Below are 23,936 nucleotides of genomic sequence, written 5' to 3' on the forward strand. Positions count from 1 at the left end.
GATCAATCTTATTTTTTAGGTTTGAACATCTAATGTGTCCACTAAACTTCAATTATTCATGAAAAATATATGACTTCAATAAGCTTAACATTTTTTAATTCCCAATAAAAACACCCAAGGAATCTTGTTTTGATTTCCAAACCTAAGGTTTTAATATTAAAAACTATTATTACATTTAATAATACCAACTAAATTTACATTGGCTTAGTAACAGCGAGTTTTTTTTTTTAACATAAAAACAAATGTACCTGTGGAATTCATCTATGATTTATCTCATGAATTAATAGTACTTTATAGCTTGTTATTTCCATGCCCTTCCATTATTCGGAATGACTCATACTATACCTACAAGTATTGATACTTCTTTGCTACATAGAAATACAAATTTCCATGTGCTATAATCACTTTTAAATGCAATACTTACTCCCTAAGCGACCAAAAAATGTAACTAACAATTTGGTTTTTTTTTTTATTATTATTAGTTGATAACAAGAAAAACGTGAACATAAAATAACAGAATATCTTCCAGTTTATATCAATATTACTCAATATAAATAATTAATAAATAACAATTTGAGCTAAGTTTCTTTAGTACACAGATATCAAGTATTAAAAATAAATAGAACACATACTATTACTCACAACTTATTTAAAATATCTTTATTATTAAATTAAAATACAGTCTTGAGTTTCCAATAAGTTGTTTAAATATAAAACAAACAATTAGATAAATTAAATACTTAATCATTAAAATTTTAAAGATAACAAACTGTTCATCAATCATTTTTATTAAATGACAAACAAGTATGTTATGACGACAATTAAATGCTGTGACATTTGTTTTAAGATCTTATGCCGTGTTAGTTATAATAACAAAATTTAAGTTTTAATAAAACCTTTTCATTTTTTTGATAATTCATTTTCTGAAGTAGACAACAAATTTTCCATGTAACCATTTTCATCTAATAATGTTCTGTTTAAGCATACCGATACTTGGTCATCAATTTCATTCATCCCATCATCAAATGGGATACAAATTTCATCAGGATAATTAGATTTAAATTGATGTGCAGTATCAGAACTAGATTTTAGTTCCAAAGATATATTACTATTATTTTTATGAACAGTGTTATCATTGGTTACATTGGCATTTAGTTTATCACTATCATTGGAAAATTCATGATTATTTACAATGCTTGTCAATGTATTTTCAGTTTCATTGATATCTTCTTCATCAATTACAGAATTATTTCGGCCTGATTTGAAGTCCTGATACACTACACAGTCCTCAACAATAATGCTACCATTACAACTAGATGAGATTTCCATATCAGTAAAGTGATAATTTAATTTATCACCGCCATCGGAAAATTCATGACTGTTTGCAACGCACGTCAATGTATTTTCAGTTTCATTAATATCTTTTTCATTGATTACAGAATTATTTTGTCCTGTTCTTAAGTCTTGACAAACATTACAGTCATCAACAATACTACTATTGCAGCTAGATGACATTTCCATGTCCTCAGTAATTTCACTCTTATTATAATCAACGGCTGTTTTATACAAATCTGAATTTGAATGCACTGTGCTGAAACTGTCTACATTATTTGAATGGTATTTTATTTCAGGATCTTTAATCATTGGAGTAGAAAAACAAAGTTTTGATTTGTCAGAACTTAGAACGGCTGATACATTCCAATCTTCATTATCATTGCCAAGATTTACTGAATTTTCCAATAGATTGTACTCTTTTCCACTATTATTTGATAATGAATCTGAGTCTGATTCGTTTTCATCTGAACTAAATTCTGACTGCATACTTTTTATCAATATCCATTCTCCACTTTCATTTTTTGTGGTATAGTAAAGTTTATTGGCAATATCTCTATTTAATAAAAATTAAATTAATTAAAACATAAGTATAAATTGTAACATTAAACATAATATACTCATAAAATATTTCATAATACCCTAGAAAAACTAAAATATGCACTAAAAAGCGAAATAACGAATCTGTTTAGTTTTTTTTTTTTTTAAAAAGCATAGCAAATAAATTATAAATAAACAACAAAAATATGATAATCGATAAAACAATATTCAATCATTTATCAAGATTATTATAAGTTATATCATGTATTATATGAAGTTAATAGTAATGAGGTTACATGTTTTTGTATACATACACTTTAAATGGGGAGGGGAGAGGCTAAGCACTCACAAAATAAAAATTATAACTATTACTTTTATGTTATTAATATCTCAATTTATGACTCATAAACTTCTGTAGGACAATTTAAGTCTATGCTAAAATTTAATCAATTCCCCACCTATATATGTATTTTACAATTAAACTTTATTAACCATTTTAATTCTTTAATTGTTCAATTATTAACTAAAACATAACCTTATCCTGGACAATTCATTAGTTATCAAAAATCTGATCTACCTATACAATCCGTCCTTATAATTATTTCAATAAAGAAAAATCTTATAAAATTATCTATGAATCATAGAATTAGAATTTTTTCCGAGTTTTTAATACTAGTTCATCATTGTAAGGGTATGTTAAATTTATTAGAAATATTAAAAACCTCAGAATCTTTTAAACACCTTTTACCAAATGTGAACATGATGCTACGGTTGGTGTTTACAGCTCCCATTAGTACTGCATCTAATGAACGGGCATTTAGTAAATTAAAAATGGTGAAGAACTATTTAAGATCTACTACGTCTAATGATCGCCTACAAAATTTAATGCTGCTGAACTCAAACAAAGATATTTTGGATAATGTTAATATAACAATGCTTGTTGATAAATGGTCACTTTTGAAAGAAAGAAGAATAATTATGTAAAAATTAAATATCTTATAGAAATATTATAATCTATGTGTATTGTATAACCTACCATATTTTATATTTTGAATGCAAGTAATTTGATAAATACATGAGTACATGACAACATTTTAACAAATTTTAATTATTATTTTTTTTTTTAAGTCGGCAAATTTACCATAGCACACCCCCCCACTTGTTATTCATTCACGCCGGCCCTGTCTATGATAAATAATAAATATTATTTAATTAAATTTTTATGTACTAACTCCAATTTATCTATAGATGAACAGCAATCTGAAACATATGGAATAATTTTATTTAACGGTATTTCCATATTGTGACCAACCATATATTTCTTGTCTTGTGAAGCTTCTGATACAAACTTTCTCAACTTCTCATACATGGACCGTTCCCAACGATTTTCATCATTAAATTCATATGGATAGTCAACACGTCTCAACAATTTGTAAGGAGTTGAATCCTGAAAGTGTAATACCATGTTAACTATTTATATGAATAACTTGTATTAGTGTATGGTTATGTTATATAAGTTAAATAATTCTGATAAATACTTAGTAGGATTTATTTAACTAATCATATACACTATACTAATTGACCAGGCAAAAATTGTAATGTTCATAAAGAATTTATTTTAAATTTTTATTTTGGAGACAACAAACAAGAGAAAAATCATGGGAACACAACTAAAAAATACCAAGTACAAACAAAAGCAGTAGAAAGATTACAATTGATTGATATTACATAACTAACCTAAATCAATCAATACATCAGGCCCTAAAATATCCAAATTTTCGTACTACACACATAGTCCCAAATCAGTCAAATCTAAATTATACTATTTTAAAAATATGTTAGGAGCCTTGTATTTAATTTTCAAATCTTAAATTTAAAAAGAAAAACTTTTATGAATTTATAAGATAATTTGAACATTGTCGTAATTTTTACGTATTTAGTCAAAATTTGAACTTTAAATACTTATAAAAAAAAATCGTGTCTATGAATTTTTAATATTTTTTAACTACTATTGTTAATAAGCCTTGTATAAGATGTTCAAGCTTTTCTACCCAACTTATAAATTTTTATCGATATTTATAGAAAAAAAAACTAAAAAAGTTGAAAATTTAAAATATCAGTTAACAGCTTAAAACAAATCAAAATCTTTTGAAAATTATATCAAATATATAAAATGCTTATATAAACTCTCAGTGAAAATTTCAAGTATCTGCGGTCATTTGTTTTAGGGTTACACCAAAATAAGAAAATCGCTAAATGTGAAATCCAGTGAAAATCAAAATTTAATTTGAATTTCTGGTGAACATTTTTGACAAACTTGTAAGGAATCTTGTATTAAATTTTCAAATCTTAGATTTAAAAAGAAAATTTTTTATGAATTTCTAACTTAAAATAATTTGCAGATTTTCATGATTTTTACGTATTTTGTCAAAATTCCAACTTTGAATGCTTATAAAAAAAAATTGTGACTATGAATTTATTTTATTTTTTAACTGTTATTGTAACGATATGGTAGGAACGAGGAACCGTGTATTAAATTTTCAAGCTTTTCTACCCAACAAATAAATTTTAATTCATATTAATTTAAAAAAAACTAATAATGATCGAAAATTTCATATGCCTATGAATAGTTCAACTTAAGTCAAAAAATTTTGAAAATTTCATGGTGGATAGAATTCACTTATATAAACATTTGCTGAAAATTTCATGTATCAATGGTCATTTGTTTTAAAGTAACATCAAAAATCAAAATCTATTTTGTCGAAAACTGATTGTGCGTAAAATTTCCAGTTTTTCCCTTAATTTTGAGTTTGTTTATCCCGATTATTTAGAATAATATTATTTCTATAGAATATAGAACTTTTGACTTTTGACTCCCAAAGTACCAACTAGATTCACTTTCTGATCGAATAAGGTACTGAAGTCAAAAATCGAAGCACTTTTACTGCCCCAAAACGTGATGACAGACACAAAAAAAAAACACACACACATCATGATAAAATCAATATATTCATCACATACAATATCTTATGACCGATAATATATTAAATATTTCAAAAAAACTATAATGTACTGAATACTTATAACAAAAATATCATCTAATATCATTTTTTAGTAACTTTTACTGACAGAACATGTGATAGCTTTTGTTTGTGTATAATGAATAGCACTTGTTATCGCTGAGATATACTTCCCCCCATCACCCGCTTCATACATATTACACACCTTTAATGGAAAAAAAGTCATATAGTAATTAGACCGAAATATTCAAAATCAAATGATTGATGTATAATAGTTATAAACCTAACAAAAATTGAGGAACTTCAAAAAATTCCAATTTAAAAAATTTTCAAGAAGTTGAATGCATAAACAAAATTACTTTGCATTAGTCAGAGCACTTTTTAAATTTTAGCAAATTCTTGATGGGAATAAGCATTTTAAATTGTATCAATTTAAATACTTATGTTAAATATATTACAAATATTTAATATATACTCAGACCAAAGCAAACTTTTTTATCAAATCATACATCTTTACATTTATGGAATCCAATCATTAGAAATTTTGTCACCCACCATGCTTGTTTCGATGAAAAATTGATAGTGTTTGCAGGGGCTATAATAAATTAAAAGTAAAACCTTCTATTAATATTTAATTTTGGGACAAATGTGTATTATTATAATACATAATGATAAATGGGCATGGCTATGCGCTTTGGAGTCGGCATTCACCGCTAATCAATAACAAGGTAAACGGAAAATTAGTCCCCACATTTTATACACAGACAAATTGGTCCCTGGTCAATTTTTTATGATATTAGGTCAATATGACAATATAGGTATATGAATAGGTATAATAGTCAATCCCAGACAGCATTTTGTAATGATAATATTATTATAATAACTTTTTATTAAATTTATTCGTTATTATAAATCATAATGTTAAAATAATATTTAAAAAAAAAAAAAGATATCACAATAAGGTTTGTTTTGATGGATTATAAAATTTTAAGATAACACTATACTAGCATTATAATACTAACTATTTTTACTAAACTGTAATAAAATATTTCCCTTGATAGATAATAATCTTTTATTGCTGACTGACCAATCTACCTTTATCAGTTATTGCTGTACATCCGTCTAATTTGTACTAGTATACCTACTAATAATAGAAATAATAGGATATTTTAAAACCAGCCACAGAAAAATAAAATTGGGATATCAATATATATATATACCATAAATATATTATATGAGAATGTTTTATGCAAAAAAAATATTTTGTATTTAACTTTTAAGCCGGGGACCAATTGTCTGTGTATACAATTTTGACAGGAACCAATTGTCCTAAATTCAATAACAATTATCAAAAATTACATATTATATATTATAATTCACAAAACTTAACCTTAAACAAAATAAGAAGATAATAACAGGTATCACATAACAGAAAGAACAGAAAGGGCTCTCAATAAAAGATTCCTAAGAAGACCCAGGAAGCATTAATTATATCATACAACTTCAATAAACCAGGAAACATACTGCACAAATTTGAAAGGCATTAGTGAATCAACTTCTAAGATTTTAAACATTTGAACCATTTTCAATTAACAGCTAGGAATAAATATAGAACACAGATTTTAGAAACAACTGAGAAATTTGAAAGAAAAAGAAAATTTAGAAAAACATGAACAACATTATCATCAAAATAAATCAACACTTGACAGATCAAAACAAGTAGCAAAAGATATTATGTTTCCTTAATATTGTGTAATCTGTGATATTTTCATACCTACTGATAAATTCAATATAAAAAAAAATGTGTATGTACTTCATAGGCATGTCTAGACCTTTGACGCAGAGAGTGAAACTTGGTGCGTACTCAAGGGGCTAATGGGCCCTAGTCCCCTTTTTTGAACTATTTTTCTTAATTCATGGTGTCACTTGAAATCGCAGAGGGTGCAGGTGCATACGGTACCGCGAAAAAATAACCACGGAAAAAATAACCCCGGAAATTTAGACCCCGAAAAAATAACCACGCGAATATTATTGACATTGTTTTACAAATTTATACTTTATTACTTACAAATCATTTTTATTATAGGTTTATTTTTTCCGTGGTTATTTTTTCGCGTGGTTATTTTTTCGGGGGTTTTTTTTTCGGGGTTATTTTTTCCGGGGATATTTTTTCCGGGGTTATTTATTAGGCAAATCGGTGCATACCCTGCACCTCCCCGTGGACACGCTTATACTTACATTTTACATTTTAACTTTCATTATAAAAAATCTTCTTTTTTTTTATACATATAAATATTATTTACTGTAAATAAAACTTTGGAACACAATTAATTTGACAGTTTATTTTACAAAAAAAAAAATTTGGAAGATATTGAAAGATAATAAAAAGGCATAGATAACTTAAAACTTATTTTTCTCCTAATAGTAAAACATTAATAAGCTTGATAACTCTTTTTGTCATTGTTTTTCTCTCATAACACAATTTTCCACAAATTTTGGCTGATATCTTAAATAAGTTCAATTGTATACTATAATAGTTAACTCGTAATATAACAAATGAAACTGTAGTTCCCTTGAAAATCTCGTGATATAACAAAATATTAAATGTATATTGGAACAAAATTTTTTTGCCCCAAGCTTTTGCAATGTAAAAAATGTTTACTATTTTAGAGATTACTATTACATTTTCAATTTTTATGATGATAAAATACATGTCTGATAGTAATGAGAAATGATTCAACAAAAACAAATAGCTTGCAAACAACATATTTCAATGTAATAAATTTTCTATGTATCAAAATTTTCTCTGGTCTCTTTAAACTTTAGATTCAATACCTATGTTTTGTGTTGACTAAATTTAATTTTATCACAACTCAAACAAAAAGATTTGAGTTTGTGCTTACTGCTTTAGTTTGCCTACTATTTTTTTTGGTTACCTAATTACAATCAAATAATAAAAAATTTAAATTAATGACACAGATTTCTTACAATAGGTTTAACAGGAGATGTTGTCATATCCTTCCTGTAAAAAATAGCCATTTGAGTACAACAACCGATATTTTCTGTACCAGAAGGACCAGCTCCAATACCATCAAATTGTACAGCGTACTCTGGATAACGAGTGGTTATTTTTTTAGCCCTATAAAAAAAAAATTTGTATTAACATAGTTGTTAAATTAATGTATATTTTTAGGAATTATTACCATTCCTTGAACTGTTTTCTGGTCCATTCAAATTTGTGGTCGTCATGTCTAAACTGGGTTATAAAATTTGGAAATAGAATATTGAATTCCACATTGGGTGTAGTGAACACGGCTAATTTAGGTTTAATGAATTCAAACACATTACTGGGTAGTGAATCCAGAACGTCCAAATATAAATGTTCAATTCTAAAAATCAAAAATAATATATTAATGCCCTTGTTTATTGATTAAAACAGCAACAGAGTTTTACAATTCAATGCATATAACAGCATCAATGCCTAACATTCGGTCATCTTGATCAGCTATACTTCCATTATAAATATCTACTGTCAAAGGCTCTTTACGTTCATGCATTGATATATGATCATAATTAGTTGGCAACACTTTCCACTGATTCATATCAAGTGTATCAAAATCCACATCAACAAGTATAATGTAGTTAAGTCCTGGAATTGGTTTTATACATTTAAATAAACCCATCTCGGAACAACCAAAGTCAACAACCTACAAATTATATTTTATAAATATCAATATGTTATAAACATACCTATAATTACAAATTTTCAATTTTTGATAACCATCATACTTTTTTAATCGAACCATTCCAAATAGGATGTTCAATAATTTCTTGAATAGCCATGTATCTTTGCATATACAATGGTGGCCAAAATTTTAAGCCATTTTCGTTCAGTGTACATGCGCATGATTTCTGACTGATAATTTCTATTATTTTATCTTCCTAAAATTGTTAAATTTAATTTATAAATATACATATTTTATAAGCTATATTCCAATATGCACAAACATTTCAATTAATTTTCTATGATTTTATCATTAATTCAATTATCGTATAAAATAACAACACTCAACATTGAAACAAAAAAAAAAACAATTCCAAAAATTGGTACTCACTATATAGTATATACTACTATCTGTACAAATCAAAATACAATGCAACTAGAGATTATTTTGTCAATATATTAATCTATATTTAAAATAACTAAATGATTATTTTGTTGATTAAAATAATTTAATAATACTAAAATCATAAAAAAACATTAAAAAGTATAAGAATCGTTGTGAAAACTGCTGAAATAAAAATGATCGTTTTCATATAGATTTTAACTAAACACTGTACACCTAATGAAGAACTCATTGTTAAAGCTAATGCTACAAACCTAGAAGTATCCATTAGATACAGTCAAAAATTGTATTGATTAAATATTTTTGAATAAGGTAGCCAGTGACCGATATAGCAGATGAGAATTGTACCAAGGACTCAAGATTAGGGGTTTCTTAATGGCCTGAGATGTATGTCCTTGAATTTGCTTTTATTTAAGTACAAAATATAAAATAATAAAGAAAATTGAATTAATAATTCAAAAGCAAATTATGAAAATACTCTGCATCTGGTAATTCATAACATTAAAAATTTAATGGTTAACCGATTAACATAATTTTTAATATATTTATTTATTTAATAGTATTATTGTTTGTTTAATTGTATTATTATTTTACCTTTAATTGTTACAAAATCAGACCATTCTTTATCAAAATTAGTAATAGCATATATTGTTCTGTGGTAATAATAAAAATTAAGTATCAAAACAAAGTAAAATTGTAATATAAAATAAATGGAGGGACAGAAAAAAAACAAATAATTTTTAACCACTAATTACCAATGAGTAGTCACATCTCAGCGTTCAGAATTTCAATTAATAATTATACATTCTAACAAAAAGTAAAAATCAATGAATCATGATAATTGTCTAAGATATATTTTGTTATGGAAATAATAATGATGAATTGTAATTTTTAGATAAGTGAAATCAAATCGCTAATAGTAAGCTAAAAATATACCAAAATTAATGATTAACTTATACTAAAGATACATTATAATATTGTTTACCTCCAAATCAGACGTTTCGCCATTGCATAAATAACGATCAATAATAGACTTCAAATATTCCCACGAGTGAATGCCGTAACACAACAGAATACTCTGTAGAACCAACATACTTCTAAACTATTGTTTAAACAAACAACGTAAAAACTATACCCAATTCATTGAATAAGTAAATTAAAAATTACAATATTGATTAGTGACTAATCAAAATAATAACGGCGTAACTAATTCCGCCATTCCGCGGACTGTGATACAATTATAAATTTATTACTATCAACAGCATCATCCATAATACCTATTGGCTATTATTCATTATGGAATTCAAGAATAACCGAAAAATGAAAATTTAAATAAAAAATCGAAGTTTGGCATATTAAGCGCTGCACTGAACTTACTATAACCACAGATTATATAATCTGTACTATAAGTTATAACTATAGAGTATAGAGTTCATGGTAGTTGTAGTGTAGTGTTGGGAACAATCGAGTGAAAATAATCGAGTAAATCGATTGTTAGTAAAATATGTTAATTTAGTAAATGGTAAAACTGGTAGCAACCCAAAAATAATCGAATTAATCGAATGATTTACTCGGTCTCGATTCTCGGAACCAACTGAAAAATTATTAATCACTAATTTTGGTAGTAGTATTGTTCTATGGTAGTAGCCAGTAGGTAATTACTCAAAATGTAATGAGTAATCTTATATAATAAAATAATAAATAAATAATAAATAATGAAATAAGTAGGTAATAACCATGATATAATAAACTACAGACTTGTGTATATACTAAATATATCTTAGTCCGTGTAATAAACTAGGTATGATGTACATTTTATGATACTCTACGCATACACGTTCTCTTTTCCGCCACCGGACACTATAATAGTATAATCAATCACTATTGTTCTATGGCTGTAACACACGGCTATAATTAATAGCAGCTGCTGCAGGCGCTGCAGAGTGCAGATATCCATGCGAATTTCAAATTTGCGCCATTATGATAAGTGATAACAACATTGAGGTTAGATTTTTAGTTTTTTACAACCATCAACCATCGGTCATTCTATAACGATTAACGGCTACTTGACGCTTCCCTTGTCGGTTGTCCCTACTTTACCGTTTTTACCATCATTTTGGGTTCTACTACAGTTAGTACACCTATAGTCCCTACAGATTACAATTTCTATCTACTATTAAATATTAATTTAATCTTATATTACCTTATTATTAATATTCACAATGTAAATTTCAAAAGTTTACATTGACGAGATTTTCCTGTAAAATTCTTGTTTGATTTTTATTTGTATGTTGTAACATTTATATATTTATTTGTTTTTCGTTATGAGCTTTTAAACATTTTAAATACAACATCAGAAATCTATAGAATGTTTTCGACAAAATTATTGCCAATTATCCTACTTGGCATCTTATGTATTAATAATACTTATGGATCTAAACTCAACGTTCCCCGTGTGTTGCTACCTGTATTTGATACGTTCACTGTGAAATTTAATATAGAAGTTACAGATGATGGCTGTTACAAATGGTAAGTGATTAAAATTGGTCATGATTTGCATGTTGCAAGTTGACTTTATTTATGTTCATAATCTCTGTATTAACTATGAAATATTATATTACTTATGGAAGAGCTTATTATTTTACTATGGTTAAAATAAATTCATAGAATTCGAACAAAAGCTATACGTATAGTCAGTAATTAAATTATTACTATTAACTATTTTACTCTTTATAGTGTTGTTTGTATATACTATATAGTACAATATGACATATGGCATAATTATTTATAATAACCGTTTTACATTCATAATCAACATAATATATCTTCTATTGATGTCCAATTAACAAATCCAAAAATATTAGTCAAACATATACCACCTATCCAATTCTGTCACTGGGTAAAAACTGGAGAAAAAAATAATTTATCAACCAAAATAAATACTGAACTCTCTCCCAAGTTTAAACATATTAAATTTAAACATTTCCTTTATACCTACTCAATTGTTTGTTTTTGCACAATACAATACAATACATTGTATGGTGCTTAGAAACAAATTGTAGGTACTATTAATATCAATGATTTTCTAGGTCAATATTCAGAGGTGCCAATATTATCAAACTCGTTCCCTTAGACGTGAATCCAACGCTTGGATGTTCGAGCAAAGTTTCTGTATCATCACTATCGAATGAGAAAGTGCGCAGAGTAGCAATTATATTTGCAGAAGATGCTAATTCTGGTGAAACAATACGTTGTGATGTTATTGTTGATACTATAAAGTCTTTACAGATAGTTACAAAGACAAGAGAGCTATTTGTTGGAGATGCGCCAGAACTTTTTGAAGTATCTGCGTTTGATGATCAAGGTACTTGCTTGTTATCTTAGATCATTATAAATTGCAGTGCTTAAAATACAGGGTGTCCTGATAGGACTTAAACATTGCAATATCTGATAAAATAATGGAGACATCAAAATTATATTTATATAATAACACTCACAGGAATAAGAACTACAGTTATTCCATATTTTAATGTTTTGGTAAAAAATTTTAAATATATATTTTTTCATCTAATTATTTCCATAAAATTAAAAATAGTCTTGTAGAGTTTATTTTTCTGAAAATATTGATGTTTCAAAATTTTATTTTCATTAATTTCCTGATTTTTAATATTTTTCTAGTTTTGAAGAAATAGGATATGATTATAACTAGACACACTGAAAGCGTTTGCCTAGCTGTACGAGTACGCGCATGATATGGTGGATGAAATGTTTGATAACATTACGATGTTAAAAAATTCTCAAAACTAAAAAAAAAATTAAAAATTAGGAAATTAATGAAAATAAAATGTTGAAACGTCAATATTTTCAGAAAAATAAACTCTACAAAACGGCTAGTCAAATTTTTGGATATGATTAAATAAAAAAAAAATTTTTTTAACTTTTTTATCAAAACATTTAAATAAACTAAAATATGAAATAACTGTAGTTCTTTTCCCTGTGAGTATTATTACAAAACCAGAATTTTGATATCTCAATTATTTCGGGAGATATTGCAAAGTTGTAAATCCTCGCGGAACACTCTGTTTAATGTTATTTGTACTCATGATTATACTATTGGTATAAAGTAAAAAATGAATTAGGTATTAACCATTTTCTAGGATATTTATCATAAATTGTGATAATTTATAATTGCCGATAATTCAAATAATTGTATAAATCGCAATAAAAAAGTCCAAAGCATAAAAGGATTGCAGTAGATAAGTCCTAAGCCTAAAATTTCTGGGGTATAAAAGTCTGGTATATATAACAATAATTAAAATGATTTATTTAAAAAAAATTAATAATTATTAATACTAAATCGTTACCTATATCTAAAAAAAAATCGAAATCATTACTCACACAAAAACAACACAATACCTATATTAAAATTTATGTTGGCTGGTAAATCATTTACAGTCATAGTTCTAATTTATATTTATACTGATAAGAACGTTTAAATGTGCATCACATCAAATTTTTCTTTTTACCTAATTATATATATATATCAAACTTTCACCACAGACTTTTGATATTCTACCTAACTCTACCTATTCATTGTACTTATTAAAATAATTTCTTCAATATTCATGGTACGATGTACGACTAAAATGTATTGAAGTAAAAAACTTTATCAATTTTATTTTTACTTTATTTTAGGAAATAAATTTACAACATTGGACGGTGTAGAATTTAATTGGTCCTTAAAAGTGCTTAGAAGTCCTATAAACGAAGTTTTAAAATTCATATCATTCAAAGATTCTTCTTATAGAACTCCACCAGATCTTTATGATTTGGATCAGAAAAATAGGCAAGGTCATATGGTTCTTGTCGAAGGAGTTAAAACTGGATCAGCATTAGTATGTCAATTGTCTATGGATTTAAAATTATGTATAGAAATACTTAAATTAGTTCAATTTTTAATCAACATCTATTTTAGGTTTCTGTAAAATTGTCTATGTTTGATGAGCCTACTACACAAGTTGAACTATCAGTCATTGCAAATTTAAGACTTGAGCCATCCCATGTTGTTATCTTACCTGGTGATCTTATCCATATAGATATATATCAAGTAATTAATCTTTACAGTGTATTTATAATTTTTTGGTGAGATTTATTTATATTATTTTGATTAGATACAAAATGAAAAATTAGTTAAGATTCAACTACCCTCAAGCCAATATTCTATAGAAACAGATAAATCGTCAAATTCAGGCTTATTGAAAATTGAAAATGACTCGGGTCTCTTCCGCGGTCTTAAAACTGGTCAAGTTAGGCTAAACTTAATTGATAACCACACTGAATCCAAAAACGATACTATTCCTAAATCAATCAGTAGTTTTGTTAGTATATCTAATGCCGATCATTTATCAATTGTTGTTAAACCTTACAACCGACGTAATTTAATCATTAATGGTTTATACGAATTGGAAGTTCATATATTTAACAAGTAAAGTATTAAAAAATGTTTTACTATTAATTATCCATTTTTATTTTTTTTTATTATTTTCTCTAGTCATAATCAATCTATTAATATTGGACCCAATGTAAAAGTTATGATGAATTTACCCGAAGAGTATTTTAAAGTATTAAGTACAGTTAATAATGGATCATATGTTATTGTCCAACCTATTAAATTAGGAGTACCACAAATAGAAGCATCATTAGTGAAACCATATCAAGATTCCAGATCTTCTACAACAACTTCTGTCTCTATTTATTCAAAAGTGAAAGTTAAACCAGATTTAATTGTTTTTCCATGGCATGTCAACCAAAACAACGGGTAATTTTTTTAATTTTTCTATAAAATTAACTTTATAATTGTTATTAAATTATATAAAATAAAACTTATTTTATTCTTAGGTTACTGATAAAAAGTTTTCCAAAATTTAAATCTCATGCAGTATCATTTGAGTGAGGTTTCTTGATTTTTCACTTAACAACAATATACATACAAAATTTTGTTTGGCATAAAAATACACCCTAAAATACATATATAAGACAACGGAATGTTATTTTTAATGACCTTTTTTCTAGCAATATTTTTATTATTTTTTTAATGCTTAACAATTTTTGCATTTAGATGTTGCAAATTAGTGACTCCTATTTTAGTTCAAGCTATTTCACCACCAAAAAGTAAACAAAGAAAATAGAAAAGAGATTGTTTTATATTACATTCACATAACCATTCATTCTTGAGATATAATACTGAATTAAAATTTCAAAAATATTCACTTTTTCCTTTTTTATATTTAGTCTTTAAATATTTCAATTCCAGTATAAGCCTGCATTGATTTTTATAGTTAATTTTTGTTCAAGTAATAATGAAGAAAATATAATATTTGTTAAATCATAAACACAATTAGACTTGTTGAACTAATTAAAATTATAATAAAAAATTTTATACATACAAGACGTATAAGCGTATGACAAAAATTTGCTTCCAATAAGTCGCAAGTCACATAAAAACATGGAAATGAATATAATAATATATAATGACATGGACAATGCATACTCATATGCTTCTAATTCCTAAGAAAAAGAAATTTAATGTTCACACTCGACAAATATATTATAACTATTATAGTGTTATACTATTCAAAAATTGCCATTTAAATAAAAATTAATTTTAAAAAGTAGAATTAAAAATATGCAGTTCATGTTCTTCTTTTCATCAAGTTTAGTAATGGGTGTGATCGTTTCATCTGTCTAAGCTACTAAGAACTATTTTTTCTGTATGACATGTAATTAGTGTATGAAAAAAATACGAGATGTAGGTATGGTTAATTAGAATATTTTTCATAAATTGTTTCCATTTGTTTGATATGTACTCGTTGGTTCAAGTTGCTGCATAAAAGTCTTATTTCCCCATTTACTAGAACTTAAATTTGGTCTCATTTCACTGTATCTGTGATTATTAAACTAAATTTATAAAGTAATTTCCTTTGAAAAACAGTATAGAAAAACTACTTCAAGAATTATAATTTATAATTGATTTAATTAAATGTTTTATATTTTAAATTTCAGATTACAATATGCATTAAAAGCTTCTGGTGGTGACAAAAAATACACTTGGAATAGTGATGATGTTACTGTTAGTACTGTTTCATCAAATGGAGTTGTCACAGCTCAAGGGTTAGGAAATACATTTATCTCAGCTGCAATGACAAGAGATTCATCAAATCAAGATAGTGCTCATATTTATGTTCTTGTACCAGATGAATTGAAAATAGTTGCTCATCCTGTTGAACAAGAAGTAGGCAAAAATATTATTTTATATTTGCAATTATTTGCAAAAATACCTGGAGTTGAAGAAGAAATAAGTGTTACAACATGTAACCATGATCAATTTAAAATTGAAATTGAAAGCTCTCAATTTACATTACAACATATCGACCATAGTTTGAATAAATCTTGCACAGCATTTTCTTTACGTTCAGAGTCAGTGGCTTCTTCTAAAATAACTGTCACCTTTCATACAAGTACTACAATTTTAAAAGCTTCAATTATTGTTAGTACATACAAAAAGTTAGTTCCATTACGTCCAGAATCTAAACTTACAGTTCTAGCTCCTGGTTGTTCAACTACATTATTATTCTATGGTGGCCCTCAACCTTGGTTGGGCCATAGTGTTGGTTATAAAGTGGAATTTAAAATTGATGAGAATTTGGTAACATATAATGAACTTTCTGTAATTCGTGATGTTGATGGACATAAAACGTATGCATACACTATTACATGTATTAGTTTGGGATCAACTCGAGCAAATCTAACTATCAAAAATAATCCAAATATTAATAGATTCGAATCAGAAATAATATCAGAGACTTCAGTAAATGTTTTATGTGCATCTCCAAAGTTTGTAAAAGTGTTTGTAGCAGATACAGAAGATGATTGTCCAATTTCTAAGTCTTCCAACAACATATTAGCTTATATACATGAACAATTATTTGTTCGAATTAATGTGATTGATGAAGATGGAAATATTTTTGATAATGCTACAATGATAAATGCAAGCTGGGTTATTACTGATCCTGATCTCATAAGAGTTATTAGTTCACTTAATTTAAATGAAATTACAGAGTATGGTTTTCAATTTCCCAACTATCATTATAGTATTTTAGAACCTTTAAGCAAAGAAGGCTCGACTGAAGCTATTTTTCAGTTAACTGGATACAAGAAACCATTTGTTCCAAATGGCTCACGGTTTGGTTCTTTTTTAACATCTAATGATGAAGTTTTTGAAATTATTCCAACAATTAAACATTCTATATCACTCCTTTTATTTGATAATCCTCGTTTAACTCATGAAGAAATGTTGGTTATTAATAATCAAGAAATTACTAAATCAATTTATGGTCATCAGGGAAGTGGATATTTCAAAGTACAGTTAAATACACAGATAGTTGCCAAAGTAACACATAATGGAGGAAGACAAATAGACATAAGTCCATTAGCTCCGGGGGATTTAGTAATAAGCATTAAAGATCTTTGTGTCAGATCTCAACCAGCTACAGCAACATTTAAAGTGCGAAATATCCATAACATGTTATTATTGACAAATACTTTTGTTGAAATTGGAAAAACCATAAAAGCTATTGTAAAACTCTATGATTCTGAAGGTCACGCTCTTCCCATTCAACCAGGTGTAGTAAGTATTCGACCAGTAACGGATGTCAATTCTTTGTTGACAATTAAACAAGAATTGAGTAAACCTGAAAATATATATGAGACAGAATTTTCAATTATGGGATCATCATTGGGTAAAACTAATCTATATTTTGTTGCTGATACTTTTCTTATGGAACAAATTCGTACTCAAACTACATCTATTCAAGTGTATTCTCAACTTAGATTATCTCCTAAAAATTTAACATTAGCAGTTGGATCAAGTTATCAGTTGACCGTTTCTGGTGGACCACATTTAGAATGTGTATTTGAATTTATTTCTGAAGATGAACAAATTACCAAAGTTTCAAATGGAGGAATAGTCAAAGGTTTAAAAGTGGGAACTGTTACTATAACTGGTATGGCTGTTGGTGTTGATGTGATAAGTGGAATGAATGTTGTATATTCCAAAGATGCAATATCAATTAGAGTAATTAAATTAAATAATATTAAGATTGAAGTACCATTATTAAAGTTGAAAGTTGGAGAAGTGATGCCAGCTTGGGTCCGTGGTGTTCCTGACTCTCTAAATCCTATTATAATTGGCACTATTCATCCATCTTTAGTATTCCATTGGACCACATCATCAGCAGGAATTGTTCAAATTTATGATGTTTTAGAAAACACAGGAATACTAGTAAGTATTTATTTGTATATTTTTGATTATAATATGATATTAAATTATGTTGTTTGGTAAATTAGGTACGCGAACAAGATAGAATATCAATTCGTGTTCGTGCCGTTAAAACCGGAAACACTAGAATTAGTGTTTCTGTATCGGACCCATCTACAAAAGTTATTTTCACCAATTTCATTGATATAACTGTGTATGAGGAATTACATTTGATTTCACATAACTTGTTATTAAATAGTTTGCTAGTTACTCCAAATACTGAATTCACATTAATTACAAATAAAAACAAAGTAAGTAAATTGTTTGGTTGGTCAAGCTGGATATTAATTAATTTGTTTTATTAGGTAGCCAAACAATCATTCCGGATTGTTGGTAACTCTAAGGCAGATAGAAATCATAATTCATTAGCGATATCTATCGATGAAAATTCTGGAAGTGTTAAAACAACAAACGAAGTTGGACGTGCTCATGTGTTTATTACATCAACAGAAGACTTTGATATAACACAATCTTTAGATGTGCCCATTGAAGTATATATATTTGATGTTTATTCAAATCAATTCAATCATATAAAATAATCATTATATTATTATCATTATAGGTAAAACATGTAAACTATATTATGATAAATATTGAATCCAATATAAATTCTAAAGATTCTTCACAAATGTCTGTTTTACCAAGTGGAATGAATCTAAAATTAATAACTTCTTATCATGATGAAAAGGGAGCTCAGTTTAAGGCTGTTAATTCTGATTTAAAATTTCTTACTAGTCATCAAAATAAGGTATGAAAATATATTATATCATTTAAATTTTTGAATAAGTAATATTTTATTTCAAAAAAAGATTTCCATGACACCTGGTGATCAAAAACATATTATGGATGTTTCTTTGTTTGAATCTGGTGAAGTCATATTGAAAATCTGGGATGACGGAGTTCATCATTTCAAAGAAGATTATATTAAATTCCATGTTGAGCATCTAATATATCCAAATAAAGTATGTAATTGTGAAAGTAATATATATTATTCAATTGTTTATAGCTGTTAGAAATTTACATTTTATATTTAACTACCACTTACTTAAAATAATAACTAAAATTTTTTTGGGTTAATTACTTCACTAGGTAGTATTACTAAACTAAAAATAAAATGATTTTATTGTGAGAATTGAATCAATAAAAAAAAAATGCTAATTCTATTCAGTATGTGTGTGTACTCATATAATATTGACTTTACTCATTGATCTATTGATTTATATCAATATCTATAAATTATATACTAAATAACAATTTGATTATAGTTAAATTGTTTTTTAACTAGAAAAAACGATAAATGCAACTTAAAAATATATATAATTATATGTATAATTTTATTTAGTACGTGATGTAGAACATATTTACCATTTTAACTGGCATTTATTCTGTAGGCTACTGTTACTGTTGGAGATGTTATATGTTTTTTGATGCCCGTTCAATTCAGTGAAGATGGTGCTAGTGAATGGTTATCAGATAATATGAAAACATTAGCTGTTGATAACTCATCTGGATTTAGTGTGGCTATGGCACCTTCAGAAGTTTTTGTGACTTATTCTAATAACAAATTCACCACATCTACCAGCATAAATATTTTACCTATCAAAACTGTATGTATAGTTATTAAACTTTTTTAAATTGTTTTTATTTGTTTATTGAATGTACATTTTTAGATAAAAATGTTGCCCTTTGAGAAAAAAATATTAAGCAACAGTGGTATTGTTGATATTCCATTGATCTTACTGAACGAACAAGAGTCGGTTTCATTAGTTAAAAATAAAAAAGGAAATATGTGGGAATGGCGTGATGATGATTGTTCTAATCGTGAAAATACAGTTAAACGTTTTCCATTTGTTTGCGATGTTCATTTTGAGTCTATTTTATCTAGTCAAGTGAAAACTCCTTCAATAAGTCGTGTGTTTGATGTCAGTCCTCATTTTAACACGAAAACAGGTATTTATTTAATTTTTGAGTTTTCTGTCATAATTTTATTTATTATTATCAATGTTTTCTAGTTACTACCATGCCAGAGATATGGCATAATGATAATTGAAGTATTACTCCATTAACCATTTAGATAAGTAGTAGAATAAAAGCTATTATTTTGAAATAGTTACTTTCTATTTTTATATAATATTATGTTAATCCAAAACAATACAATTATTCTAGAATCATAATTAAGCGTGTGTTTTTTATTCTTCATCTTTACTCGAGAACACAATATAGATCAACTGATTAATCCACATCATAGTAATAGTTGAACTTATCCAAAACATATTTTCCAAGATTTGACTCATTGGTCATTTTATTATCTTAGTATTACTATCTCAATTAAAATTTTTATATTTATTTAGCCTTCAACAAAGTATTACCTATAGCTAATATTAAATTTTTATATTTGTTTTCAAGTCATGTACTTGACTTTTAAATTCTAAAATATTTATATGTGTAATAAATATTATAATTCACATATTATGTATTATATATGTACAAATATTTACACATATATTTTTTTAGGTTTTTATAGTTGTAAACTGACACCCCTTCCAATTATCGACCCGGAATTGAGTCTTTTTGAAGCTAAAATAGCTATTCATGTTTCTACTAGTAGTGTATTTACTGAACATAAAGATATTACATTTTTACCATCAGTCTTTATTAACAAAAAAGAGTTGTTTTTTGGTCAGTTCAGTGGCAAAGACAAACTTGTTATAATTGGTTTAACGCAAGTTTTATCACAAATTGAGGTAAGAATTACATTTTTTTAAATTTATATTATTGGTAACACATTGCTTTTTGTAATATATTAGGTTACATCAAGTAATGATTCATGTGTGCATCCAATACTATTAAGTGAAAGCCAAAATGAAAAAGTATATTCATTTGATATGAATGATAACTTTTGGAATGGTCAACTTTTTGATATTCATATTCTTGTATCTTCAAACTTAACTTATCAAAATATTAAGGTTTGTGATAATTTTTGTTAATTTATCTCAAATATTAGTAATTAATAATTATAATTACACTTATATTTTATTAATAGATACCTGTTGTGACATCGCGATCATTAAATGAATATGATTTTTCAAGACCTAAATTGCCCAATGCCAATCAACATGACACTAAAAAAATTCAACAGTCATCACTACCGGGTCTGTTCTCTGGTTTTTCAAACAGTATATTTTCAAACCCATACATCATTGGTTTGGTAACAATAATAATTACATCTTTAGTTGGTAAGTATTATTTTTTTCAATTTGTCAACACATAATAGTTCTATTAAAACTTTAAAATTTATTTTGCAGTTTATTTTTATGGTTTTTCATTTAACAGCAAATATATTCCTCTAATTAAAAGTAAGCTTAAACCTAGAGTATAGTGTAACATCAAATAATAATTTATTTTAATCAAAGTAATCATATAATTTTTAATTATGTTTAGGTCCACAAACTTCACCATCTCCTACACATGTGGGTTTCTACAATAGAAGTTATTCGAGCGATCACAATAGATCACCTGCGTTGAGTCTAAATAGATCTCTTACAAGATTGCAATAAATTAAACTCATTACGACACTCAAAATTTAGTCTGAAATCAAACGGTTGTTAACTTTTTTTTTTTAATGTATAATGTGAATATTATTCTGTAAATAGTATACTTATTGTCTGTTATAGACCTGTAGAATTTATATTTCTGTAATTATAATGTAATATTTAAAAAAGATAATATTAATATAAAATGTATTTGTAATTTTTTTGACACTATATTGTATGTATTAGTTGGGTAACTTTTTAATTAACAACATATTTTGATATTACTAAGTGAGTTGTTAAATGTTTAAGTTTTCAGCTATATAATATAGTCTGTAACACTTAAAAAAACGTAAATTAAAATGTTTACGTTTATGTTTGCTTTCATTTTATTTGAATACTTGATATTAATAAATTGTTTTTAATTTAATAATTTCGATTCAATTTAATATTACTTTTGTACAAATTGTGCACTGTTATCAAATTACCCTAATCCTAAATAGTTTCAACTACCTATTTATTTTTATTATTTTTTTACATTACAATAGAACCTCTAAATTCTCTCTATTTCATTTTATAATATTATATTATATGCAACTTATAATAATTTTAATTAAATCGACAAACCATTAAAAATATTGTTTGATGTTTTCTAATAATGTAATGTATTTCTGATAATCTAATGTATGTAATTCTTTTAAAATATTAATAATAAGAATAAATATTTAATTCTAAGAATAAAAAACAATTAGTACATAATTATAATTTTATTTTATTTTATATTTCCAATATTTGAACTTTCACGTATCCAAACTAGGTGAGTTCCCAATTAGTTCGGATAATCGAGGTGGTTTTACTGTATTATCATTATTAATTGCGGCTCACATTTATTTTAAACCCATATTTATATGTAATTACTAATTATAATAATTTAAATAATTTGAATTCTTTTAAATGAAACTCAAATGTTTATTAAATTTTAAATATTGGTATGTTCATATTATTTTAAGCATTACATTTCATTGTTATTAGTAATTAAAGATTGGAGAGTGTATGTTTCTACGCTTTAGGTGGTACAGAGTAGACCCAAGACAGTTCACCATCGGGACTCTAAAGAGATTACAATCGCCTGTTATTATTACTGACTTACCTACACAGGGGCGTCTCCAGACCTTGGCTATGGGGGGGGGGGGGGGGCGAAATAATAAAAAAATAAATATTAATTTACATGAGAATATGGGATTCAGATACTGAGTGATGAACCATTTTTTTTTCAACTTTTGTAATTTAGAACTATAATAGTCTCCTATCTATAAAATATTTGTGTCACTGAAATGTTACAATATTAAAAACAAATTGTCATAGTCATCATAGTATACAAATTTATTTTATTGATTAATAGTTAAATATAAGTAGTTTATAAAACAAAATCTAAAATTCTTTTATTTTTAGCAAAGCGGTCTATTATTTTGTCAACGCTTAATTGAAGCTGCCTATGTATATGTAAAAGCGCCAAACCTGTCAATCTACTTTGGCCCATTTCACTTCTTATCCAAGTTTTCAACCTAAAAAGCAATCCAAATAAAGAAGAAACATACTTTAAAATTAAAGCAAATTAGCAAAAGCAATAAGCATACTATTTAGTACCTATTGTAAAATATTGTTATTACATTCATTAAGCGCAGTTATAGATTTATTAATTTTATGAATACTGTGTTTAACATGCTTATATTTATAATAATTACTATGCAAGTCAGTCACCTTACGGGGGGGGGGGCGATCGCCCCTTTCGCCCCCCCCCCCCACAAGGACGCCCCTGTACCTACAAATAATCAATGTTCATATTTATTATTATTATATTACTACTTATTAAAACTAAAATTGAATAGATTGTGAATGATAGTAGTAAAACCAAAACTACAAGCATGTACACAACACACATAATATATATAATATGATACATTTAATTGATGTTTTATAGACTACAATATATGCATTTAACTGTAGTTAA

The 23,936-nt window shown here is 26.5% G+C and overlaps 2 protein-coding genes across 3 annotated transcripts; one reads left to right on the forward strand and one right to left on the reverse strand.

Moving 5' to 3' along the window:
* Positions 1–632: 632 nt before the first annotated feature.
* Positions 633–10,649, reverse strand: Hen1 (Hen1 methyltransferase). Of its 2 annotated transcripts, XM_089218739.1 has the most exons (7): positions 10,005–10,649; positions 8,682–8,834; positions 8,346–8,599; positions 8,096–8,281; positions 7,881–8,031; positions 3,105–3,319; positions 633–1,888 (listed from the first exon to the last, which is right to left on the reverse strand). In XM_089218739.1, the coding sequence occupies exons 1-7, from the start codon at positions 10,110–10,112 to the stop codon at positions 901–903; spliced, it is 2,055 nt and encodes a 684-aa protein (XP_089074865.1). In that variant the 5' UTR covers positions 10,113–10,649; the 3' UTR covers positions 633–900. The 2 variants fall into 2 exon arrangements, with proteins under 2 accessions (XP_089074865.1, XP_089074866.1); XM_089218740.1 differs by lacking the exon at positions 10,005–10,649 and having other exon boundaries at positions 8,346–8,541; positions 8,643–8,782.
* Positions 10,650–10,751: 102 nt separating this feature from the next.
* Gp210 (nucleoporin 210) lies at positions 10,752–22,358 on the forward strand. The gene is made up of 18 exons (XM_015511051.2): positions 10,752–11,548; positions 12,109–12,383; positions 13,715–13,914; positions 13,995–14,126; positions 14,191–14,504; positions 14,571–14,837; positions 16,082–18,359; positions 18,425–18,646; positions 18,701–18,886; positions 18,958–19,143; positions 19,205–19,357; positions 19,787–20,002; positions 20,066–20,345; positions 20,910–21,139; positions 21,203–21,361; positions 21,439–21,631; positions 21,701–21,751; positions 21,837–22,358. The coding sequence occupies exons 1-18, from the start codon at positions 11,388–11,390 to the stop codon at positions 21,950–21,952; spliced, it is 5,619 nt and encodes a 1,872-aa protein (XP_015366537.2). The 5' UTR covers positions 10,752–11,387; the 3' UTR covers positions 21,953–22,358.
* Positions 22,359–23,936: the final 1,578 nt, after the last annotated feature.

This window comes from Diuraphis noxia, unplaced genomic scaffold (assembly GCF_037042655.1).
Source record: "Diuraphis noxia isolate RWA-SAM2 unplaced genomic scaffold, SU_Dnox_SAM2 contig0002, whole genome shotgun sequence".
NCBI classification, from domain to species: Eukaryota; Metazoa; Arthropoda; class Insecta; order Hemiptera; family Aphididae; genus Diuraphis; species Diuraphis noxia.

Coding starts and splice junctions, on each gene's coding strand:
- Hen1 (XM_089218739.1), bottom strand. CDS start 10,112: ATGTTGGTTCTACAGAGTATTCTGTTGTGTTACGGCATTCACTCGTGG. Junction 8,032..8,095: donor AGAAAACAGTTCAAGGAATG/GTAATAATTCCT, acceptor TTTTTTTTATAG/GGCTAAAAAAATAACCACTC. Junction 3,320..7,880: donor CATCTCCTGTTAAACCTATT/GTAAGAAATCTG, acceptor TTACACTTTCAG/GATTCAACTCCTTACAAATT.
- Gp210 (XM_015511051.2), top strand. CDS start 11,388: ATGTTTTCGACAAAATTATTGCCAATTATCCTACTTGGCATCTTATGT. Junction 14,838..16,081: donor CATGTCAACCAAAACAACGG/GTAATTTTTTTA, acceptor TTTAAATTTCAG/ATTACAATATGCATTAAAAG. Junction 20,346..20,909: donor TCATTTTAACACGAAAACAG/GTATTTATTTAA, acceptor ATATTTTTTTAG/GTTTTTATAGTTGTAAACTG.